This window comes from Bombus pyrosoma, linkage group LG16 (genome assembly GCF_014825855.1).
Source record: "Bombus pyrosoma isolate SC7728 linkage group LG16, ASM1482585v1, whole genome shotgun sequence".
Lineage (NCBI taxonomy): Eukaryota > Metazoa > Arthropoda > Insecta > Hymenoptera > Apidae > Bombus > Bombus pyrosoma.
This window is the reverse complement of record NC_057785.1, coordinates 3,887,759-3,913,797: the sequence shown is the minus strand read 5'-3', so window position 1 is coordinate 3,913,797 and position 26,039 is coordinate 3,887,759. Positions and strand designations below refer to the sequence as shown.

Sequence of the window (26,039 nt, the reverse complement as noted above, 5' to 3'; positions counted from 1 at the left end):
TATGAATATTTAACGCGCCGCTTGTTTGATCTTTCACACAGCGACCCGTTTCGCTCGGTCATGATGGGAAAAAGAAGACACTTCGCTCGGCTTCTGATTGAGAACCCCTGCCACAAAGGATTACAATAAACCGATATCCATTCGCTCATAATCAGCGTGGAAGCCGCGGCACGTTAAACTGTGCATAGGTCACTGACAAATCCCTGTTATGCGCCCCCGTTTATTACTCGACCGACCGGACCAACCCCCTCCCTTCCCCTCCATTTCAGCTGGATCGATGATTTGAATCGGATTCTATGAGATTCACCAGATCCATTCATTTTATTTTATTTTATCCGTATCGAGAAGCTATCGGAAGATCCTCTATTGTCAATAAGCAAGAAATAGGTGAGAATAGTGGAACTTCTCTAAATTGATATTCCAGTAGGTTCGTGCCAACTGTCGAATTGTCGTTGCCGAAGACGAGCGTTAATTACAGATCGATCATCCAGAGCGTTTAATAAGCCGGCTACTACCGGAAACCGCCGCGGGAGATATCAAGGAAGGCTTATTCGTATGCATGAGACGATCGTGGCCCGGATCAGTGCGCCCCTTTAATACACCCCTGCCCCTTCACTCTTCATTGATCTCCTCTTCTCAGCTAGTACGATCCGTTCGATCGTTCAGTTTCCCGATAACTTTGCCGGCTACTTCTTCGAATCGTCGTCCTCTAAATGGAATGGACAGTTTTAAATACGAAAGCTGTCAGCGGTTGACCTTCCCTCTACAGACAATTTCATGGACTTTGATTTATTTTTTCCAATCCGTACTCCAACGCTAACACGTTTTTCGTGCTTTACACCGGTTCCATAGCACCTAATTTTTGTGCTCTTAGCGTTTCACCTTTTTTACTTTTTTCCTTTCTTCCTGTTACACTGCTATCCTGTATGCATAAGAAAGCACTGCTATTATGTGAATAAATAACGTTAATAAGCGCGCTGGCTGGCGGTAGTTCTCGCCGGAAAGGAAAAGAAGCAACGCGGAGAGAGTTAAAGGATGGAAGAGGGTAAGCAGAGGACGACAAGCGACTCGTGACCGTTCCATTACATTTCCCCAGTCACGATAGGCAACCACACCAACATTTTACCAGAGCAGACGTACTTTTTACGAGGACGTCTCTTACGACCTAAACGTATCTCGTATCTCAAATGCTGTTTACCTTCACCTATCGTGTCTCTCTCCACTGCTACGTGTTTAGCACTCTACGTCAATCATGTCGAGCGATAGAATCCCTTAGACATTGGTGTTCTCGTGGGAAATACTCTAATTGCAATTTGATCTAAATTTAGCTTGTGAAGCTTCATTTTTCTTGAGGCATTGGAAGATTAATTGGACACTGTGTACATAGGTTGTTATCATAAATTAGAGAACTGCAACTGCCGGAAACGTGTCCCCGGAGTCACGCACTCTGACGACTTTATATCCAGGTTCCTACGACACTCTCAAAGGAGAAGTCGCCGCCAAAATTGCATCACGAGCTGTGCAGGTTAATTTCCGGCCTGGCAACTTGCAAACTTCGCGCAACTTCTTCCCTAGACTAATGCGTCCCTTCGTGAGAACCAAAAGCCACTTCGTTTTCAAGCGATCGCCGTCTCCTTCCTGTTTCCACGATTCCGGTGTGTACTTTCGTCAATCGATAGGAAAAGAAAGTTTAAGCAGAAGCTCATTAGCTGGAAAGAACGTTCTCATCCATCCGAACCTCGAGAATGCGGACAGCTGCTTAGGACAGATCCGCCTTCGATCTTATTTCATCAGAATCATATCGTCAGGAGATTTGATGAAAACATCTTAACAGCATTCAACTATGTTACTGAGAAATACCTGGTCCAATTTATCCACTGGCATCTTCAACCAGAATAAACAATCTTTGCCCTGGTCTCAACATCCAATCCAATCTTTCTAACCTATCCCGAATCTAATCTCTTGAGAAGCATCAGAAGACCTGGAGTTGCGACTCAGTATAAATCGACCGCAGACTAAACGATACTATCAAACCCATTCTCCATCGATCCGCAAGCTTCCTAACCGAATAACAATCGACTGAATGTTTTAGAAGTACTCGGTCCAATCTGGCCACTGTTTCCCTTGTGGAGAATTATGGATGCTGGTAGCAGAGAGTCCAACAGCTCAGAAGAAAAACAGGATTAATAATTGTTGGATCGAAAGTACGGAGTTGGAATGACGGAACAAATATTTGGACGGAAGTGGTTCCCGGACGAAAGCGATTTCATCGAGTCCCAGGAGGCACGTACTTGCCGGGGGACTTCGGACGCGGCTTCCCCTCGGCCCTTTCATCGTGCCGGAGTTCGACAAGTTCGACAATACTGGCTCATCAGGCCATTGTCGGCCAGGTACAATGGTGGGCGGTGGCCTTTTCGAAAACGCGCACAACAATGCCGATCTAGTCGTGGAATGCATCCGACGCACCTTCCACTTCCCATTCTGCTTATCCTTCCTTCCGTTCTTCGTCTCTCCTCCGCGATTTCCACGCTTGTTTGCCGATTCCATCGTTCGAATTACTGCACCGCCATTTTAATACCCACCAGTGGCCATTTTGTCGTCATTTCAACTGCTTCTCGTTCTGCTGAATACACCGACTTAATATGGAAATTCTTCTCCGCTGTTCCAGCGTTTTTTTTTTTTTTTTTAATCCATATCCGGATCAGGAATTTTAGATAGAACAGGTTTTATATCGTAGGATTCTTCAGGAAGAAATTCTCGTGTTTAGATTTTTTTTGGAAATCCTTCTGACTCTCTTTGTGCATCTTTCATTATGTCTCTTTCTTGGGTATTTTCGTAACAAGTAGATGCGCCCAGTATTTGGCAAATTTTATTTCAGAATTTTGATAACCATATTCGGTCCAAATTTAAGTACCGTACGTATTTATGCATTTTTTTTGAAAACTGAAAAGCTGCCTCGCGTAGCACGATGTAAGAATACGTGTAGGGATATGGTAAGATACGTTCAGTACTCGATGTCGTCCATTCACGGTACCGTAGCGTCATAAACACGCCAATATTCTGCAATCTTGCTTAACAAGATGATAGTGCTTTTCTTCCGGGCATAGATAACCTACAAGGTAAAACTGAGAGGATAATACCGTGGAGAAAAATTCACCGCATAGACGACGAGCACCACCGATCGACGTCTTCCATCTGTCGACGTCTTTGATTTGCGATTCCGTACCAGAAGATCGCGGAACTGTGAGCCTGATTGAATTTTCTCCAACCAAATCCAGTTTCGTGCTAGTTGAAACGTTTTCTTCTTTTTTTTTTATTCAAAAGCTACCATTCCTCCTATTCGACGTACCGAGAAACTAAACGTCTACAGATAGTTTCAAAAATCGTGTCCTTGTTACTGCTACTCGACTATGACTCTCTGTGACTGCACGACTCGATTATGACTCTCCGTGACTGTACGACTCGATTATGACTCTGTGACTCCACAATTCGATTGTGACTCTTTGTGACTGCACGACTTGATTATGACTCTCTGTAACTGCACGACTTGACTATGGACTCTCTGTGACTGCACGACTAGACTATGACTCTCTGTGACTGTACCACTTGACTATGACTCTCTGTGACTGCGCCACTTGACTATGATTCTCTGTAACTGTACGACTTGACTATTACATTCTGTAACTGCACGACTTGTCTATGACTCTCTGTGACTGCACGACTCGATTATGACTCTCTGTGACTGCACGACTCGATTATGAATCTCTGTGACTGCACGACTTGATTATTACATTCTGAAACTGTACGACTTGACTATTACATTCTGTAAGTGTACGACTTGTCTATGATTCTCTGTAACTGCACGACTTGATTATTACATTCTGAAACTGTACGACTTGACTATTACATTCTGTAACTGCACGACTTGTCTATGACTCTCTGTGACTGTACGACTCGATTATGACTCTCTGTGACTGCACGACTTGACTATGACTCTCTGTGACTGCACCACTTGACTATGACTCTCTGTGACTGCACCACTTGACTATGATTCTCTGTAACTGTACGACTTGACTATTACATTCTGTAACTGCACGACTTGTCTATGACTCTCTGTGACTGCACGACTCGATTATGACTCTCTGTGACTGCACGACTCGATTATGAATCTCTGTGACTGCACGACTGGACTATGACTCTCTGTGACTGCACCACTTGACTATGATTCTCTGTGACTGCACCATTTGACTATGATTCTCTGTAACTGCACGACTTGACAATTACATTCTGAAACTGTACAACTTGACTATTACATTCTGAAACTGTACAACTTGACTATTACATTCTGAAACTGCACGATTTGACTATTACATTCTATAACTGCACGACTTGTCTATGACTCTCTGTGACTGCACGACTTGACTATGACTCTCTGTGACTGCACGTGGACAAGTGATGCGTTAGCATAGAATTTTTATCGAAAATCCGAAACGAAAGCTCCAGATTGTGAATTCGAAAGCGCACAAAAGCGCCTAACTTGAATATTCCATAGAAACGGTGGATCTTGTTTGCCGCGATGAAAAAATCGCCAGATTTTTGCTCTTTTTCAGCGAACATTGAAATTCATCATGGCACGGGGATATGTTTCATCCTAACGAGCAGACGTGACGGCGTATCGGCGGTGCATCGAACCGATCGAGCAGCAACTTCGTACGGGGAGGATTCACCTTTCACTTCCGGTCGCGCCTGGCAACGGCAGCCCGGCATTCACGTTCGCGAGCTAATTAAGCCGATGCATCCGAGGCATTTCGCAGATTCGTTAACGAAGTTGCTCGCCGTGCGGATCCGCCTTGAGGCTCCGTTGCTGAGCACGTACGATCCCTGTGCTGAGCTTGGCCCAGGCCTGCGTTGTAAACGCACCTTTCCATCCACCGCGTCGTTTTTCTACCGCTTCATTACACAGATCAGATTATCGTCGCATCGTGTTCATTCTTCTCCGTTGCGTTCAACCCTTCCAACCCTCTAATCTGTGTTTCGCCTCTGGCTGATCGGATACGCATTCTGTGATTTCGCCATAGCAAACTGACTCTTCCTTAAGATCCACGATCGTCAGAATTTACGCGAAACGAGTTATCCGCGTCGGAGTACAGGAGCTGAGAACGACGTCATAAATTTTCTTTCTTACTTTTCTTTCCTTACAATCGTACAACTTTGCTCGAATCGATGATCGTTGGCATTTAAGCGAACGAATTTTGCGCGGTTATTCCACGTTAGAGAAACAGCAATGGAACAGAGAAGAAAGCTTCTTGCAGATTACAAGCGTCCGGCCAAATCCGCTTCGTGCATTCACCGCGGTATTCAACAAGCTTGACGATCCACAGTTTTCAGCGAACATCGCGAAAGGCGCAACTTATCGACCGAGCCGGGGATTCATTATCGAGCACTCGAGCTGCTCCGGTGAAAAAACCAGGGAGTTTTATCCGGTCGAATAAATAAACGAGCTATGAGGCTAAATATTGAAAATTCTCGGACGAGCAAGCGCCTAGAGTTTTCTCTCCCGACCACGTGAGTTTTAATGAAACATTCCCATTAGCGTCAAGGGCCAAGGGAACCGCTGGTCAAGGGAATCGTTGCACAAAGGTTTGCTGGAAAACCGCGACATAGGCAGAGCTGCACACACCTAAAGCACATCCACGCTTCTCCTATATATCACATTGGTACAATTGGAGGATTTTTAACGGCAGAAAAATTCGCGCGATCCTTCGGAAGGCTGTCTTTTTCGCGCTTTTTGACAGCCACGATGTGTCTTCCATCGTAGAAGAATTATTTTTTCACGCTCTTTGTTTGGGCGACAATTTTTCCACTCTCTGGCGACTATTATCGAATACTTTGATACGAATATCGGGCAAGGGCATGTCATATGAAACTTGTACAGGTGTCCCACGCAGAACACGGTATTCTTAGAACAGGGATTCGCTGTAAGACGGTTTGGCAATTGGGAAAGTACAGGTATTAGGTTGTCCGAAAAGTTTCTTTCGTTTTACGTGGAGACAATAGACGCACAATGTTTTTTGTTTTATATTATTTTCTCGAATTACGTACAATCCATTTTGTTCTGTCGAGATAAACACAGTGACATTTCACAGACTTGTTTTCACGTTTGTACGAAGGTGCACTGTTGTAAAAGACACGTTTGCGAAAGAAAGACACTTTTCGGACAGCTTAATATATCTATAACAGGATTTCGCTGTAGCAGAACTTCGAGAACTGGAGAAAAGGAGCGCGATGAAAATTTTCGTAGATCTCAATATTTTTCACAGCTGTAAAAAGTATCGTTTCTTATATCATTTGTCACATGGATGCCTATCTAAGTGCGGAATACTATGGCGCAATTGCTCAAAAACGAATCGTATTTAATTCAGTTTCGTTCCATTTCTCCACAAACCTGTATTTGGTTTCTGCACCAAGCTATTTAATTTCTTCCACTATAGCACATCAAATAGCACAGCCATTCTGTGCTATGTATATTTCCCTTAACACTAGAACTACCGATAGTTAACACGAAGCTATTTCTACCAAAACCAGTGAAAATGACTGGTCTTTAAAAAATACCTAATAACAGAATTATTACTTTCTTACGGAAGCAATTGCATGTTATGTAGCACATCTTTGCTATTGTTAATTCATCTGGGATGAATAAACGAGGGTTGACACATTTATAGAATTCTAGAACCAGTCATTTTCACTGCTGTGCTATTTCTAGCGATCCAGCGATCGATCCGGAATTTTCCTGATAACTGACATCGTCGTATCGAATGATACGCGGTAAAAATTTGAAAAACGTGTGGCAAGTTGTAGAAAACGAGGAAACTGATTAATTGAAGGTCGATAAACAGATTGCAGCACCCTTTTACACTTGGACAGCTACCAGTCATTTTCACTGCTATTGGTATAAGTAACCTTGATACAAAGTTATTTTCAGTTTGAATACATAGAAAATAAAATAAAATTCGTTCTATTATTCTTTTAGTTATCGTTGCGAAAGTCATTACATCATCGTGGAAAAATATATAACACGAAGTGGGAATTTTAAAATGAAATTGTAAAACCAGTCAATTTCAGTGGTGTGGTAGTTCTAGTGTTAAACGCTACTTTCTTATGCCTCCTGGTGTTCTCTCCTCCTCTTTCCTTTCCTCCCATCGCTCATTAAGAATTCGTATTTCCATGCTCGTTGATATTCTCAGTCGCAGAAAGTGCAGAATCTCCGCGCGTGAAATAGAATCGAGCAGTGACGATAGCGCGCGCGCAAACGGTTGACAAGCGATAACGTTAACGATGGCATAATTACCTTCAACGGCGGCCTCGTCGGATCTTTCCTGAGCACCACGTAACGAGTCTCGAAGCTGTCGTCCCAGTATTCCCGGCTGCGCATCCACGACGGCTGTAACAGAAACACAGAGAGAAATCAGTTACGTACATGGAACTATCGTGTTGTTCGATAAGCAGACGAGGAACCGCGATAATATGCAAATTTGCCAACCACCTCGTCGAACCGCCAATGAAAATCAGCCGGACGCCTGATTTTTATGCTGCTGTCACGCGTTACCTGGCACTTTTTAATTAATAATTAATCATCGACCGGCCGATAAGCAGGACGGAGGGAGTGACATTCGGCTGAACGACTTTCCACCACGATACCACCGACTAGCGTCGATCCAACGAGTCATAGAATTTACGGCGAACGATAAGAATGTGCGAGCTCCGGTTATTAACGATGCTGAACCACGTGGTTAATGACAGAACGGTTACTGCGACTCTACTACGACGTCTACTAATTCACTGCTTGCTGCAGTGGCTTACTTAACAATCACACACGCATACAACATACAAACATACACATACATACACACACACACAAACACACACAAACATGCACATTAACACACGTACACACGCGCACATACACATACAAACATGCACATTCATACACACGCATAAACACACGCACACACAGACATACAAACATACACAGACATAAACATACGCGCACACACACATACAAACATACACCTGCATACACACACATACAAACATACACCTGCATACACACACATACAAACATACACCTGCATACACACACATACAAACATACACCTGCATACACACACATACAAACATACACCTGCATACACACACATACAAACATACACCTGCATACACACACATACAAACATACACGTGCATACACACACATACAAACATACACGTGCATACACACACATACAAACATACACGTGCATACACACACATACAAACATACACCTGCATACACACACATACAAACATACACCTGCATACACACACATACAAACATACACCTGCATACACACACATACAAACATACACCTGCATACACACACATACAAACATACACGTGCATACACACACATACAAACATACACCTGCATACACACACATACAAACATACACCTGCATACACACACATACAAACATACACCTGCATACACACACTTACAAACATACACCTGCATACACACACATACAAACATACACGTGCATACACACACATACAAAAATACACCTGCATACACACACATACAAACATACAAATGCATACACACAGATACATAAACACACGCACATACACACACTGACCGTCTTTACGGTATAGGAAAGCTAACAAGTCGTAAGTCATCCGTTGTGATCGCAAGTAACGCGGCGAGATTGTAGAATGGTCTCTTGTCGTTGGCAAAAATGAACTTTGGTGCTTTCACAGACTTTCCTGGCGAGATTTATATAGTTTCTGATTTTTAGAAAAAGTACGGCATCGAATGGAAAGATGGAAATTCGATAGAAGCGATCTTGCGGTTGGACAGGGCAGAAGATGTGGACGTACAAAGGCGAATATTTGTTGAGAATCGACGATCACTTTGGTTCACGCGGTTGTTGGCTGTGTGCTGTTCGCGCGTTCCATTAAACGACGGCTTTATCGTCGTAATTGCCTCGACGTGATACCTCTGGTCGATAACGAAAACGCGACCAGGTACGAGCGAAGAAGGCTTCACGCCTACAGCGCCTTTGAAATTCTCTCGCTGTCGTGTTCCGGGCAACGTTATCGCCTTGCTTTCAGCGATCACTCGTCGAGAAGTCAGATCAGGTCAGAGAAGTCAGAAATTGAGAATCACATTTCTCAAAATTGATTAAAGTACTGACGCTTCCTGAAAAGATGAACGCGAAGCTTCTGCGCGTCGAATTTTCGTTCGTCGAACCTGTTTTCTTCGAAAATTTCGACGAACCTGTGAAACGTCTGTGATTCGAAGATGTTCCTCTGAGCTTCGAGTTACCAAGGTTCCGTTGTAATTGATCTAGGAAACACAGGTTGAAGACTGATTTAAGCGTGAAGCTTCTGAGCAGGCGTTGAGTGGATAAAAGCTGGTGGGAAACCGAAGCCCAACGGCTTCGGAAAATATTGGCCAAGTGGCCATTGGCTGGAAGTTGACTTATCCGACTACTCGAGGGCTTCGGCCAGGTGTCGAGCGGATAAAAGCCTTGGAAGGCAAGCGTGGCTGATTACTGCGAAAAACCGTCGGCCAAGTGCTCATTGACTACTAAACTGATTTAGAGGAAGAAGAAGCCCGATGCTACTTGCTACCGTTCGAATAAATTGGCCAAGTGGTTGTCGAGGCTCGAGCACCTGAAACTGTTTTAAAAAATCTTAGCCGAGTGGCTATTGATCTGCCAAAGTCTGGTCGTCGATTAATTGCCACAGGACCCTTCAGACAATTACTCATTAAGGTGTTACCAAGATATCCCCATTTCCAACCTAATTTGCAATAAAAAATATTTTAAGAATTCTACATTTTAAATTCATCGAACCCTCCTGGTCTAATTTTACTCGCAGGTTTCCTCTAGCGGAAAGCTACTCGAATATTGCGAAATTCCATCCGAATATTCCATCCTGAAAATCCCATTGGAGATTGTTTATACGTTTTTAATAAATTAATCCAAATAAATGATCTGGATTCGCTGTTGTTACACCAGAGCTCTAAAAGCCCGGGTTCTAGACGTGAAAAGGAACTGATACCCTTCCGGTCGATCTGGAATCCTCGAGAACAGTCGAAAGCAATTCGATCACCATTAGTTGGAAGAGGCACAAGGACGCTTTGGTATCCTTCGGGAAAGAGGGATGATCGTGAAACGGTAAATGGGTTGACGAAAGGGAAAGGATCGGTCTTAGTCCAGCGAGATCGCATGTTCGGTGAGACGATGTGTGGGGTCCGAGTAGAAGAGCAACTGGAATAAAAACAATTAGGGGGAGGAAAAAGAAGCAGGACGAGTGGCGAGATGGAAGTGGCGCACACGAACTTTCCCAACGATTTATGGTCTTTGAAGAAACTTAGAGAATACGATTCAGGTTTTCGTATTACGACAATTTGCTACCGATATTCTTGCCTCTTCTTGTCTTCGTATCATGGGATAATGATATTATCGTATTAGACCACGGACGAGCAAGTTTCCAAGATAAAATCTACTTGCATGTAAAAACGTGTGAATCGTTGGAACATTTCTGAGAAATCGCAGTAGCAAGACTCGAGTGTACGGTGAGCTGAGATTGCTGCTGACAAAAGTACGCTTCAGATGATAAATATTTTATAATTAGAGGAGGCGCGGCGTACTTGGAATACCAAATACCAATATCAAAGCATATAGTTTGTTTGAGAGGAAGAAGAAATTGCGGCAGAGGATGAGAGGAAGGAATAAAACTGCGTAATATCATAGGCAAACTAATAAACTTTTATACTGCAGACTCTCAGCAATGGCGGAAAGCGAAGGGTATCCGTAACTTTGGTGTAATTAAAAAATGGAAATAAAGCAAGGATTTCGTTACGGAGCAGCGATATTCCGATTTATCTTCGCTGTATAAAATTAAAAAGCGAGTAGATGATAAAACGATTTTCTCTTGCGATCTGATTGGACAAAAGTCGCAGCGCGAGCACAGTCGTTCCAGGTAAATATCGATCCTATGATTCTTAAAATTAACTCGCAGTAGTCGCAGCAGCTTTCGCGTCATAATCAACGCGTTCGCGATGTACCCAACATATCGCATTGATGAAACACTGCACCTCTTTTGCCTTCGCCTTAATTCACATTCAGAAGAGCACCCATCTCTCAGCAGGTTTTTCCTTGATATTCCGAATTATCAAGGTAGCGTTAAAACCTAAAGCACCGTGTCGCAATTCGTATTCACCGAGTGTTCGCAGATTGGCACGAGACCATAGAATTAACACGTGCAAACGAGTAGATCGGGCAGTTTACTGCAAAGTTTGAACATATTTTAGCCACGATCGAATATTTGCTGAGACACATTCGCGAATCGACGTTTCTTGCTCACTGGGAAATATCAAAATTGCGATTCGTTATATGAAGAATGTCAAAAAAGTGAACAAAGACGTAACATAAGAAGCCGGTAACAACAAAGAAAGCGATCTAATGCTCGACCAAAGCGGACCTAATTCTTGAATCAGTACACGATAATTCCCGTGTTTTATTCTTTAGCGCGTTATAGCAACTGGCGTTGTAAGAACTCGCAATCCTAGACGACAGTCCACTGTAATAATAGTTAACGTACTTAACCTGCATCGTCGCAGAAGAATCCACGTGAGAAGAAATCTGTGTTACTCGACCAAGGCCATCGCTCGTAAGTGTGGCAAGTGTGGCTGCGTGTCAGCAGAAGGCTAAACCCTAATGGAGTACAAGTTTTAGAGTAACGGCAGCTTGACCTTGAGCCCCGGCAACACTAGAAATAATCCGTAGCGGCGCGTATACGTCATGGAAGACCCTAAATCTCACTTTTGTTCGGAGTTTCGAGCACCGAGACTCCGCTAGGGTGGCTTTCAACAATCCCTGGCTGCAGATTTCATATTTTCGACTATGTTACTGTAGGAAATTGAATTCCCAGGCAACCAATCCGACGACAGGGAACGAAAAGAGAGAGAGGGAGAGGGAGAAAGGGATGGTCCTCGAGGCGGAAAGGCCGGCTCGATTATCCGTTGATCATCCGAGCTTCCCTGTAACAGAGTTAATCCCGGGGACGTTAATTAAACAGCGAAAAGCTCGGCTCCCGTCCCATCTAATCCATCGAGGCGGTCTTTTAACGGCGGATTATTCGCCGGCAGGCTCTTTCTTTTCGTCCCCCCGATCGATCTTACGCCTCGCCTTCACGCGCCTTTAACGAAATTAGAGCTGAGACTAGCGACAGCCTCCTACTATCCACGGTAAACGTCTGCGCCTCTATTTTCTGCGGCTATCTATCTTTTCGTTTATCCGTCTTCCGGGATTCTGAACTTTGGTATCGCTCGAATGGTTCATTTTTAGGGGACTGCAGACCTTCCTTTCAACGGACGTGTCATTTAGAGGAATTCGAGCGATGAAATGGCTTTTCTCGCGGCATCTGTATTTTCCATTTGACAGGACAATGACGCAGAATATCCATAAGAATTGCAAATGTCTCGTTCGTTACATTTGTATGGGTTAGGTTTGTATCGGGTACGGATTAACTCTGGGTCAGATTAGTTCGCGTTAGATTTGACGTTAGGTTGGTCTCACGACGGAAATAGCAGAAATACAGGTATCCGCTCGTGTAACACGGTCGATATAGGTTCCGGAAGAATGTCGTGTTGCGCGAAAAATGAAGACACGCGATTTACCAGTTAGATGCTTTACGACGAGTATACTCGTCACGAAGAAGTGGCAATATTTTGTGCTACGACGAGTATACTCGTCATAAAGAAGTGACAATATTCTGTGCTATGACGAGTATATTCGTCGCGAAGATACGGCAGTATTTTGTGCTGCGACGAGTATACTCGTCACAAAGAAATGACAATATTCTGTGTTACGACGAGTACACTGGTCACGAAGATATGGCAATATTTTGCGCTACGACGGCTATATTCGTCACGAAGATATGGTAATATTATGTTATGACGAGTATACTCGTCATAAAGAAATGACAATATTCTGTGTTACGACGAGTACACTGGTCACGAAGATATGGCAATATTTTGCGCTACGACGGCTATATTCGTCACGAAGATATGGCAATATTATGTTACGACGAGTATACTCGTCATGCGTAAAACGTAGTTACAATTTGCTGTTTAAACTGCAATTTAGTAATTGCAGAAAGTTAAAAATTGAGAAACGAAGCAGTCATCTCGTCACAAGTTAATTCTACATTGTAACAGTCACAGATAACCTGTGTTTGACGAATATACTCGTCATCGCTTACGTTTTAGCTAACTAGTTAACACGATACAATTATATCTTCTGCAATTGACAGAAACTCTTCTCCAAATTATTCGCCAAAGATTTCCTATGATATTCAAACGTGGGGAACAAGCTGGCCGGATCAAAAATCTCGATATTTTTAAGATGTAGCCACCGTTTCGCGTGTTTCGACGCTCGAACCGCAGCGTTGTCCTGTCGATAAAACAGATTATCATCTTCGATTTCTTCCGCGAATCGTATCATACCATTTCCACTCACACGTTCATTTTCCAATCTTCTCGTCAAAATACCATCGTGCACAAACTCGTCATTAGAACGTACCAATTATTAGATTTTACCAAAAATTACAGCGGTTTTACGGAAATTGTCGAGCACTGTAAGAACACCGTGCGCCGCGAGTCTTAATTAAAACACAGATCTTAATTACAACAGAAACGCTAATTATTTCTGCAAACAGTGCTCGGTCTAACGAACAGCTACGAAAATTCCTACCGCCAAAATTCCCACGACCGACAATCTTTCCAAATCCGCTATGTATATCCGACTGAAGCAAGTTGGTCCACTGATTGTTAGATTATTCAAGACTATGCAAACGACAATACCAGCGCTCTGCGCTCAGCAGAGACAGTTTCTTTTAATTAAATTCCGGCTCATTCGCATGATACGTCGAAACAAGCTGGCCGACGGTCAGCCGTGTTTTTAATTAAAGGATCGCAGTTGCATTTTTTTTTAAATTGCCAAAGAGTAGGTGGAGGGGGGTGGGAGGAATATTTTGCGCTGGTCGTTTGGCGGTCAGCCAAAGGAAAAGCGGGGGAAATTCAATTCACCGTAGCTCGTGGGACAGGAATACGCGCGATAATTATTTGCGTTCGCTCCTGCAAATATTAATTTCAAGAAACCCTTTCCTCCCTCTCTTGCTCCACCTCCATACGCGAATGGAAGAGGAATTTTTTCCGCCGGACGAGGAGGAGTAAAAAAAATATTCGCGCGCCATTCTCCCTGTCTCTGTTTCTCGCGTCGTTGCATTAAATTTCGCGTTGCCGGCCGGCTAGCTTGCAAATTACACTTGTATTTCATTCTTTTCTGGTTACTTTTTAAATCGACCCTCTCGTTTCGCTCTCTCGAACCGGCTGGCCTCGATACCAATATTACCGTAATCGAAAAATACTACCGACGACATCATCTTCGCTGAAACTACTGGCCTCACGCGCCCCTGTTTTTGACTCTTTTTTTTTTTCTTTTCGTCGACGAATCGGTACACGCAGTGTACGATAAATCGTTGCATCGGATGTGTCAGAATTATATCGGCGAATGAAATTTTTCCTGAAAAGCACGTGAAACTTTTCTAATTTTAATTTCCTGTATCGCGTGTCTACGAATGATAGAAATATAATTGCTGAATTTCCACTCGTTATGGATATCCTGGTGAATTTTTCGAATATTAGTTCGAAAGGTGACAGAGGGTGGCAGAAAAATTGTTGGAATTGTAAATTTAGTATTGGGAGCAGGTTACGTAAACGTTGAGACGGTTGTAGAGTTTTATTCTCCGGGAAATTTGAAGCTGGTGATTTCTCATTAAAAGATGAACCAAGTGGAAAAGGTCGGCGATTACTGACGACGATAATATTTTAAGCGATGTTACTGAAAATAATACACGACAAACAGCGAGAGGAATTGCGTTTGAAATGGAAAGCAGTCGTTCTACGATTATTCGTGAGTTAGTTGGCGCAGAGAAACCAAAGGAAATGGGAAATTTCGTGGTAGAAGTAGGTGGAAAAACGAGAAATAATTTACATCTGTTCAAAGATTCATTTGATGCTGGATTATTACACTGAAATATCGTATTCCTCGTTTATTACTTTGCTACACATTTTTATTTACATGTTCTCCATGCAAAGGATAATTACAGCGCACGTAGTATTAACAAAATTACGTTCTACAAACATTTAAGCTCTGCTTTTACACATTTCGAGATTGCAATACCTGAAAGTTTCCAAATAAACGTTGTTAAGTTTCGCAGTGGCTAACCAAATATAGTACAAGGTGAGTAGTTAGATAATTGAAATTTCCAGTTTTACTCTTCAACGAAACTTAAAGAAGACGAGAAGTAGAAGCATTTTCCTCCTAAAACCTTCAAAGTCCAAAGATTACTGGGCCCAGGATACTTGGCTCGTTGTTAAATAAATTTGAACGAGGAAAGTTCTACGTAATTTTGACGAAAAATCACACGTTTAAAATTGTTCACGTTGACTGATAGAAGAACGAGTGGATTAATTTGTTATAGAAAAATATATTGAAACAAATAAAGATATGGTGTATGCTGACCCATATCCTCACTATTACAGTGTTACGATACAATAGCAGAAGCTATGATAGATAAAGATGGTAGATAAACACATGTAAAAATATTGTATTAATAATAATGATAAAACTTTTTAAGAAAACAATTTTGTTGCATTATGGAACCTAAAGAGACTCTTGAACGTGTTCAGGTTGACCGATGGAGGAACGAGTGGATGAATTTGTAATAGAAAAATATATTGAAATAAGTACAGGTATAAGTATAACCTGTATAGATGTTAGCCTTGGACTGGGTCTTTGATTAAGGGATATGAATATACAGATCCCACAAAGTTTCACTATTATATGTATTATTATACCAACTATTATACACATTTTCTTTTTCTTTTTTATGTATTGTTGAGGTTGACTGATAGAGGAACGAGTGGACGAATTTGTAATAGAAAAATATATTGAAATAAGTAAAGGTATAAGTATAGTGCGTGCTGATCCAGATCTTCATTCTTACAACGTCACAATACAATAGAAGAAGCTATGATAGCGAGCAGGTTTATATATTTATAGCAAAGGACATTACCAAAAAGTTGACATTGTGGCACCAGCTGAAGGCTACAAGAAACAGCAATAGAAATCTACTCGTAGCTCTTTTCTTTCCAGACCTTGTAACCCAAAACGTAATTTATATTCAAAAGCACGATAATATGGACCTCTGCTTATTTGGAATATTTTTTGTTTCACTAAATTCTATTCTCTTCGTAACAGCGGTGTGCAGGTCACGGATATACAAAAGTAAAGATGTAGAGTTTTTCTTCAAGTAATTACTTCAACAAGAACGCTCAATAAAATCGTAATTTCGTTCTACTACGCTGCATTGCACTGCGCTTGCATCTTGGAATTATTTCGATAAAGACAAAACGACAGAAATTCCTGCAAATTTCTAGACGTACAGTAGCATCTCTCGTTTCCCGTAATTAACCGGTCATTTTCACTATTATTAGGGTTTTCCCTTAACTAGTTAACCGCGTTCGACGTATATACGCGTCATTTGGATTTATTTCGACGCGGTTGACGTATATACTCGTCGTGTGAATTAAAAAATTACTATTTACTATAAGAACTGAAAATTTGAGTAAAAAGCGTTATAAACGTCATTTAGTGGCATGTTTCCATTATACTTTCGGTAGATCTATGGTGTATTTTATAGAAAAAAGTTTGATTATTTGATTATTCTCTTTGCCACGTATATCGGTCATTCCCCGAATTTGTTTGTCTTTTATATCAGCTTATGCGACTTTATAGCAGCTACACCGTCAAAAGCAAATCCCCTTCGAAGATATGCCGACTGTTGAAAAAGTAGAATCCGTAAGGAGTCACGTTACGAAGTGCCACTTTGTGTGGTACGTTGCCTCGAAAAGCACCACACGGAAATCAACCGAATTTCTGACGTTTCTTTTATTATTTTCTGCCAACGTCCAAGTTATTGATAGCAATACCTCTTTCAACGATGAATCTTTAATTTTTCATCGAATAAAAATGCAATCCCTGCTGCTAGTTTTGCTTTACTTTTTTCGTCAAATTTATAATAGTAGCATTTGATCTGGTTCGACGCATATACTCGTCACTTGATTTTATCTGCGCGGCCCGTAAGGGATTTTTGAAACTAAATTCCGCGGTTAACAGATTAAGGCTAACCAGGTGGAAGCATCGTTAATGAGCCAGCCATGTCGATGCGACACAAAGGCGAAATAAAAGAAGCAGAAGTATAACAAGAATTTTCCAGGTTGCTGGATCGATCGATCTCTGTACAAATCTGTAGCCTTTGGATTCTTATGTTACAACCGCGTCTCTTCCACGTTTCTCTTGACCAATTTCCAAGAATCCAGTCCTCTACGCGATCATTCGTCGCCGAGGAGACGCGATTTTCGATCGAACCGAACAGAACAGACACATAATTTTTCAGTGGCACTGCGTTACAGTGCATTAGGAGACTGGTGTCTCTCAACAGACTCAGCTACGTCAAACATAGGAACATCGTCATCCTGCGAAGTAGAACGTGCTCATCTGTTCCAAGCAGCTGGCTCAATCGCGTAGATGATCCATCGCGCTCTGCTGCAGGGTAATCTTGGCACGAGAGTGACTGCAAATCATCAACTATTGCGCGTCAATCACGCGTCAAGAACAAAGGAATGCTTAGCGCAGTGCATGCAACCATTTGCCTCGTGCTCCTACACGTTCCCGTTGCCTTTACGCGTTTCCTTTGTACGAATGCGCTATTACTATTAACCAAAGCACATTGGGAGCGAAATAAATCCTGCAGATCGTATCAATCAATCCCGACCAAGGGATCCTGATAAATTTCAACCCTATTTGTTCTTTTTATCGGTAGAATCATCTTTATGGCGCTCTGAATAGCTTTTTTATCCTCGGAATTTCCTCTTTTCTTTCCCCCCCTTTTTTTTTTTAGCAGCCTTATGTTGCTTATTTATCAGCGGAACTCTTCTTTCAGGGGGATTCAACTTGCATTATCTCTGGATTTATTCTTTTATTAATGGAAGACCAAATTTGTTCTCCTTTGGTGAGCACGCGTCGCTTATTTAGCACCGCAGTTCTCTTCTACCGGGTTGGCAACAAAGTGATTGCGGATTTTGTCATTAGTTGGTATTGACAAAATCCGCAATCACTTAGTTGCCAAGCTAATAATTCTAAAAATCGGAATTCCGCTACAGACACGATAGAACGCAGCGCGAATTACGACTCGTTACTTCGCGTCGATTAATTACATGGAAAATTCAGGATTCGTGAGGGATTCGGCTGGAACCGGCCGGATTATGGGTAATCGGGTATCGGCAGCCGCGTAATGCTCGCTGATGGGACCCGGTGTGAATTACTTTATCCGAAAATACGTAGGAAATTGCGGCCACGCATTATCGCGCGATGCGTCATCGCGAGCGCAACCGGCCGCGATCAGACATCGACCTGGGCAAAATGAAATTTACGACGCAGCACCGCGTATAATGCGTGCGTCCCAGGCACCGAGGGCTGGTCGTTCGCGGACCTCGAAACAGAGGGACGAGAGGGATAAATCGCGTTTGCGCCCGGCGTCCGCCGTCGCCGCCGCCACCGCCGCCGTACCGTCGCCGCCGTAATTACTCGTCCCGCGGCGCCTGGAAATTTACCGGAAGGATCGACTGCGCTTCCACCGATCCTTATCACCGGCAAACGTAGTTTTTCAACCGCTCGTGCAACCAATTCTTGGGAAATTGCGAAAGAGATGGGGCGGTTCTAACGCATTTCGTTCGAGTCTCGAGTTTCCCCATATTTGTAAAAATACAGCGCTGTGAATAATTATGATAATAATTATGATACGATTGAGCACACATTTTCGGGATTGTCTTTCCGATATTTTCAGTGAGAAATCGCTGATCAGGTTTGCATGAGTCAGGTGAAATTGCCTTCGTGAAACGCACGGTGGACGCTACAAAATGGGACTCCATGTTATACGCTGAATTATCGTGTTTCGTAACCGAGACAGCAGACGAAAAGAATTTTCCAAGAGGACGATGCTCTGTCATTCGTACAGCCGCCACTACGTAACGTGGTTTCAAGATTTCCGACTGGAATTATTAGCGTGGTCGCTGCTGACCTGAAAACGATCCACATCCTATGGCAAGTTTACCATCAGCGGAAGTGACACGTGGAAAACAAATATGAAATACAAAATGGACTTAAAAACGGGATTAAACGAATGATACGATATGATAAAGAGAAACTTCAAATAAACTGGTGGATAGTGTACCGAAGAGATTAATAAAAGTAATCTCAGAGATAATAGAAAAACCACTATTGGGGAATATTTGGGGATTTCAAGAAAGTGCAGGAATTCTGTAATATTTCGATGAAAAATCGTAGGAAAAATCGGGCACTTGGCGATATTTTATCGGAACACCAAGCAAAGGCAGAAATTCCATGATATTTCGGCGAAATTTTAAGGAAAGGAAGCAGGTTTCCAGTATTTCCACAAAATCTACAAATAAAGAGTTTTACGATATCTCGTCGAAGTCGTCTCGGGCTGAATTCCCAGTCCCGTAAAAATTTCGTCATAATTTCGTGGAAAATGCGGGGTTTCAGCTAGTTCGACCGGTGTCGTAGGAAGATCGTTCCACAACCTCGCGACAGCCAGTAAATTGTACAAGGTCGTAAGGAATCGATGCTGCGTTTGGACGTTAACGTTCGTGGGAGGAAATGTGTCGTTTCCTGGCCGGACCGATGCCGCAATGGAGAGGAAACGTCCGATAACCGACGACACGGTATTCGCCTACGCTCGACAAACTTGCAGGCATCTGGAACGTTCGAAAGCCAGGGAAGACAGTGGCGGCTGGAGATTCGGTCAAGGTTTGCGGGTCAAGTAGCGGCTTTGAACAGCTTGCACGCGTTCCCTTTTCCTACTGCCAACGTCGAGATTACTCGCAACCATAACCCAACCAGCTGTCCAATCGATAGCATAATCAAAGCCGTACGATTTCAGCTTTCCCTTGGCACATTCGACCCAGAAATCTAAAAAATTGTTACCAGAAACCCTGTGTGAAAATTGTTCAGGTTGAGGTTGACCGATCGAAGAACCAGCGGATGAACTTGTAATAGAGAAGTATACTGAAATAATTGAAGGTATAAGTATAACGTATAAGTTTTCTTTTCTTCAAAGAACAGAAAAATATGTTCGCGTGTTTGATTTTCACAGCGAGCTTCTCTCAAAGGATTTGTCCTCTAAATTTAAGAAAACTTGAATATAGGCGCGCGTAGCTCGCAAGTCGAGTGTCTTTATCGAGGACGAAGAAAAATACGGCAAGACGATGGCGATAGTTGGACGATATTGTCGTAAAACGCGTTATCGTTTTTTACTACTCACCTGCTTGCAAAGTCAATTTTTATTACACAATCTTGGAACGATGTTTTATGTTTTCTTATTTACAACGCTGGGAAAACTGGCATGCTCTGGATGTTAATCAATTTTCAGGTGACAATATCTATCACTTGGAATGGAAGCGAAGATTGAAGCCAAGAATGAAGATTGAAGCGCACATCGAAGCGAAAATGGATGCTGGCAAAAATACAACTCGATATTGATCGATTTTTAACCGAAGAATACCACGAAAAGTGACAAATTAACGTGGCAATTTACAACGAAGTCGAGACTACAAGTTCTCCGTGTTAATTCATTTTGCATTCGCCGCATCGTGTGGTAAAAAGTAAGCTACGACGAGTATACTCGTCGAACAAGAAGTGCGTGTAGCTGTTTATAATATAAAATTAAATCGTAATGAAACGACTGTTTTATTTCTTCGTTTTATTACTCACAATGCTGGTCGTAACGCGAAATATCGTCATTTCTTCATGACGAGTATACTCGTCAGAAACGTGAAACTGACCGAGCAACCTTCGATTCACCTATACTGCGCCAGCTTTGAAATTAAATTACAAGAGCGTAGGTCGCGAGAGGAAAGAGGAATTTTCAAATCGACGATAAAGAAAGCTATTATCTTCACTTACGACAATTTTCTCGCGTGAACCAACTTTCACCTTATTATCACCGTAGCTAGCGTTCAAAGTGCAGAATTCCCGTTCGAAGCGTAACGTTTCTTTTTCCTTTATTTTTCTGTCCTCTTTTTCCTTTCCTTTTTTTTTTCCATTCGACTATGCAAATATGCAATGCACACAGCTAGGACAGGGAATAGGATCCCGATCAGGGAGACTGGCTTTCATCGTAACCGGAACGTGTTCGACGACAGCGGAGGGACCACACGACGACGATGTCGAGGCGAAAGAAGACGAACGAGATGGGAAAAGGGGTGTGGGCCTTTTCCTTCCGTTGAATTCTAAGGTATCGACTTTTCAATTGGGTCACGTACACTGTACCCAATGCGCCTGTACGTGTGCACTGTGCACAGATGTTAGGAGGCGGCAGCAGCGCTCTACGTTGGGAATACAGCCCTAATGGAAATCGAAAATACGGATCGCGAGTGAAAATCACGGTTCCCAGAAGCTTGCGATTCGATTTTCAAAAAAAAAAAAAAAAAGAAAAAAAGAAGAAGACTCTGCTCAGGCGGAAACCGAGTAAATTCTTTTCCTATCGTTGTAACTTCCACAGAGGTTTGGTGAAACAGTGGAGGGCGTGAAACACAGCGGAAACGTTTCCACCAAAGTAAATCGCGCGTTGTTTCACAGAACAGGCCAGAGAGATGCCGCGAAAAAGATATGAAACTGTTATGACCCTGTCCAGCCTCCATCCATAAATGTTTTACGACCGCGATATCGTTGTCTTCTATAGGAGAATTTCGTGTTCACGACGGTGCAATCCACCTCCTACGAGCCCGTTATCCTTCAGGATACAGCTGCTTCGAAGGTCCCTCTTAAACGACTCCATAATGAACCCGTTTTAGAATTCATGTTACGAAGCATGCGATATCGAGATAGTTTATTTTGCTGTGCAGCAAGCGGCGGAACAGAGCTACGCCGAGATAGACCAAGTCCTGAAGATGACATTGATCAACGGCGAATTAATTGCCTTAGCGCGCGGTCTTCCCGCGATTTGGAAATTTCCTGTTAAACAATGAAGCTAAAAATGTAGCAAATTTAACGAACGTTTGATCGTAAGCAGCTTGATACTCAGATCGAGGTTCAAAAGGGCTGATCCAAATTTTGTAATTTCTCCTAAGCTGGCCTCTGCGTCTCTGCGAGACAGTCGTACGAAATTAAAATATTCAATTTTAGGAGAATTACCACAGTGCTGAAATTGAGCAATTCCTTAGGAGAAGGTCGTGCGCGCTAGCGACCAAAATTAATTCTGCCCCATTTTCACCAGATACTACTAGCACTGTTATTTCAGTAAACAGGCGAATATAACGATCCTGTGCAACATATTTCTCAGACATACTGCTCATCCCATTGTTTTTGCTGTTTTGACACGTTAAACGTACACGTTGATATTCCCAATGTTAGCCAGGTAGCTATCGCGACCTGTTGGAAAACTTGGAAAAGCGTGTGCCTAAAACGTGTCGCAGAAAATAAGCTGCGACGAGTATACTCGTCGAACACAGTATACGTGTAGCTGTATAATGTACAACCGTACTATCTGCATCTAACCAAAGGACATAACGAAAGAACTTAGCGCGGTCGGTACTGCAGGACACTGCCCTGCATTCTAACAAAATTGCGGACCCTACGATATCTCGCGAAACGATCGCTGTCCCAGCTAATCGGAACATAATCCTCCTAAAGTAACATGATACTCTACAAACCAAACGTCCACTATTTTTAACGTTTATTTTTCCCACGCCTCGCTATGGATGAATCATCCGCCATGCACACGCAAAGTGCAAAGTCTAAATTCGTCGCTGCTAGGAAACCATCCTTTCTCATTCCCTTTCCCTTTACCTTCGTCGTTCTCCCTTTCATCCCTTCCAGTCCAGCGTCAGAGAAGCTCACACAAGAAGCCTGGTGGACAACGTTGGAGGAAATTTTCGCTGGTCAACTGGACTCCGTGTGCGTGTGTGTGTGTGTGTGTGTGTGTGTGTCGCGTGACCGAGAGAGAGAGAGAGAGACAGAGACAGAGAGAGAGAGAGAGAGAGCAGAAACAGGAGAGTGGCTGACTGAGACCGGTTAAGGGTCGGGTCTGTGCGTCGACCGCATTATTCATTCGAGCAGCGAACCGAGGGTTGGTGCGACACAGTCGAAGAGAAAGGGAGAGTCGAGGAGAGTGTTTCAGTACGTCGGCGAGTAATGCGAGCGGTAACGGAAAGCTATTTAACTTGCGGCTACGACGGACTTCCGACTCGGTTACTCCCCAGCAATACGCCTGCCTATCCCATGTGTTCGTGTCTAACCTGCACTTACACCTTGCACCAGGCAAACGCATCCGTACAACTTACACAATTACGGGTAAGCTGACAACCATGGTTTCGCCTGAGACCCATCGTTACACGAGCTTATGAGTTACACTCGAATACAAGTTGATGCGTTTTTATGGCTCGTTTAGGTTTCACGTTACTAGCCACTTGTAAGTGGCAAGAACGTTGGTCAATTGCTAGGTGGATCGTTATCGTGCGAAGAAAAAGATATTTTTATGGCTAATTTGAAGCATTTATGTTACTTAGTTGCCCAACATAGTTCTCCAGCTACTTCTCACTATTACCAGTGTCCACTAATTTATGGATCAAGGATTCAGAGAATTTGCGCAGGAACAGAGCTCAAAATGGCTTAAGACGATTTGTGTCCGGTTTGCCTGTGACATTTTACAGTTACATTTTGTATAATATAAAAATACATAAGAAATATGTAATATAATATATACAGGGTGTGGCCGAATAACATGCACCAGCAGCCATATGAGGTGGTTCCTTATGAAAAGTGAAAAAATAAGAACGAAATATGGAATACTATTTGTTCATTTCAGGTTTAGTTGTTGACAAAATTGAGTTTGAAAATTTATTAATATATATAGTGTATGTAATATTTGCCAAATATTTTTCTTCCGACAGATACATGATAACCATAGCGTGGCGTAGGTCTAGACTATAACTCTCATAATATCCATTGAAATCCAGGTTGCAGAATTTGCTCTTGGGAATGGTACAACGACGCTCAGACTTGGACATTTGCTATAGCGAAAACATTCCATTTACCGTTACCACCTAATGACAAAATCCGCAATCACTTAGTTGTCAATTCAATATAATCATGCAATAGCAACTGATCAATTCCTGTGGAACAAAAGTTAGAGGGTGCGACGCAGTTACAATCTGATCTGTGTAGCAGCATAACGTTAAATACAGGAAAGTTAGACTTAGGAAAACTCCACATTGTAGGAGATGGAAGATAAAAGTTGGAAAAATTCGATTCTAGAAAGCCAAACCTATCTTTGTAAAAGTGCCAGGTATAAGAAGAATCCTCATAGATTCTTGCGATGAGACCTAGTTATCATGCAAAGGGGAAAGAAAAAGAGAAAAAACGACCGATTGTCAGGATTCTCTTAGCGTTTCCATATAATTATCGCACAAGTTGCTCGATCAGCAGGACAGGGCACGGTGTACCGCGAGCACGTACTGTCACACATGTGGGGCAGTGTAAACAGAAAGTTTGTCAGTCACTAACCGCCACACCCTATGTTTCCTTAGCAATAATTTAATACGTCGCGGGGGTGGATTGGTCGGCGTGTGTTTATCGAGCGTATGCAAGCGCCACTAGCGTGTTGCGAATTTAGAATTACCGCTGTTATCGGTGCCGGACCGTCGCTTATCATGCGGCAGCCTGATTAATTAACGGGCCGATTTCCTGCGAGCCCCGTCATCTAACTCGTTCGAACTCTGTATTCGAAAACAAAAGCAGAATATCGTCAGTACCAGCTGCAACAGGAATGTCGTACCAATATAATGGTATCGTGGAGCAGCGCAAATTTTTCTTTATATTTCGAAGCTTCCTACCCTGTAGCTAATTCCAAAGAGTGTACAAATTGATTAATTCGTTACTTTTCTCATAGGATTGTAAATCTGACTTTGCAGAGTATGGATTTGTCTCAAAGATAGCTCAAACTTATTTTCAATTTTGTACCTAATTCTAGATCCATAATATTGTGGTTAATTAAAAAATTAGTTCGTTATTTTTCTCATAGGAGTGCAAATAAAGCACTGCAGAGCATGGACTTGCCTCAAAGATAGCTCAAACTTATTTTAAATTCTGTACCTAACTCTAGTGCCACAATATTGTGGTTAATTAAAGAACTAATTCGTTACTTTTCTCATAGGATTGTAAATCTGACATTGCAGAGCATGGATATGCCTCAAAGATAGCTCAAACTTATTTTCAATTGTGTACCTAACTTTAGAGCCACAATATTGTGGTTAATTAAAGAATTAATTCGTTACTTTCCTAATAGGATTGTAAATCTAGCATTGCAGAGTATACATTTGTCTCAAAAAGAGCTCAAACTTATTTTCAATTGTGTACCTAACTCTAGAGCCACAATATTGTGGTTAATTAAAGAATTAATTCGTTACTTTTCTCATAGGATTGTAAATCTAGCATTGCAGAGGATACATTTGTCTCAAAAATAGCTCAAACTTATTTTCAATTTTGTACCTAACTTTAGAGCCACAATATTGTGGTTAATTAAAGAACTAATTCGTTGTTTTTCTCATAGGAGTGTAAATAAAGCACTGCAGAGCATGGATTTGCCTCAAAGATAGCTCAAACTTATTTTCAATTTTGTACCTAATTCTAGAACCACGATAGCGTACAAACTGATTGATTTATTACTTTTCTCATAGAATTGTAAATTTAGCATTGCAGAGCATGGAATTTTCTTAAAATAGACCAAAATTTATTTTTTGAATATCGAGTTGAATATTTTCCAAACGCAAGATATTCTACACGTG

At 42.3% G+C, this 26,039-nt stretch overlaps 1 protein-coding gene across 8 annotated transcripts in view; it reads right to left on the bottom strand.

Annotated features, from left to right (window-relative positions):
• The window catches only part of LOC122576376 (alpha-mannosidase 2), a 174,661-nt gene that overhangs the window by 21,635 nt on the left and 126,987 nt on the right, over nucleotides 1-26,039 (bottom strand). For all 8 annotated transcript variants that reach the window (XM_043746566.1, XM_043746569.1, XM_043746570.1 and 5 more), the window contains one exon: nucleotides 7,349-7,441. In XM_043746566.1, the coding sequence (XP_043602501.1) occupies nucleotides 7,349-7,441 (93 nt within the window). The remainder of the gene's footprint in view (nucleotides 1-7,348; nucleotides 7,442-26,039) is intronic.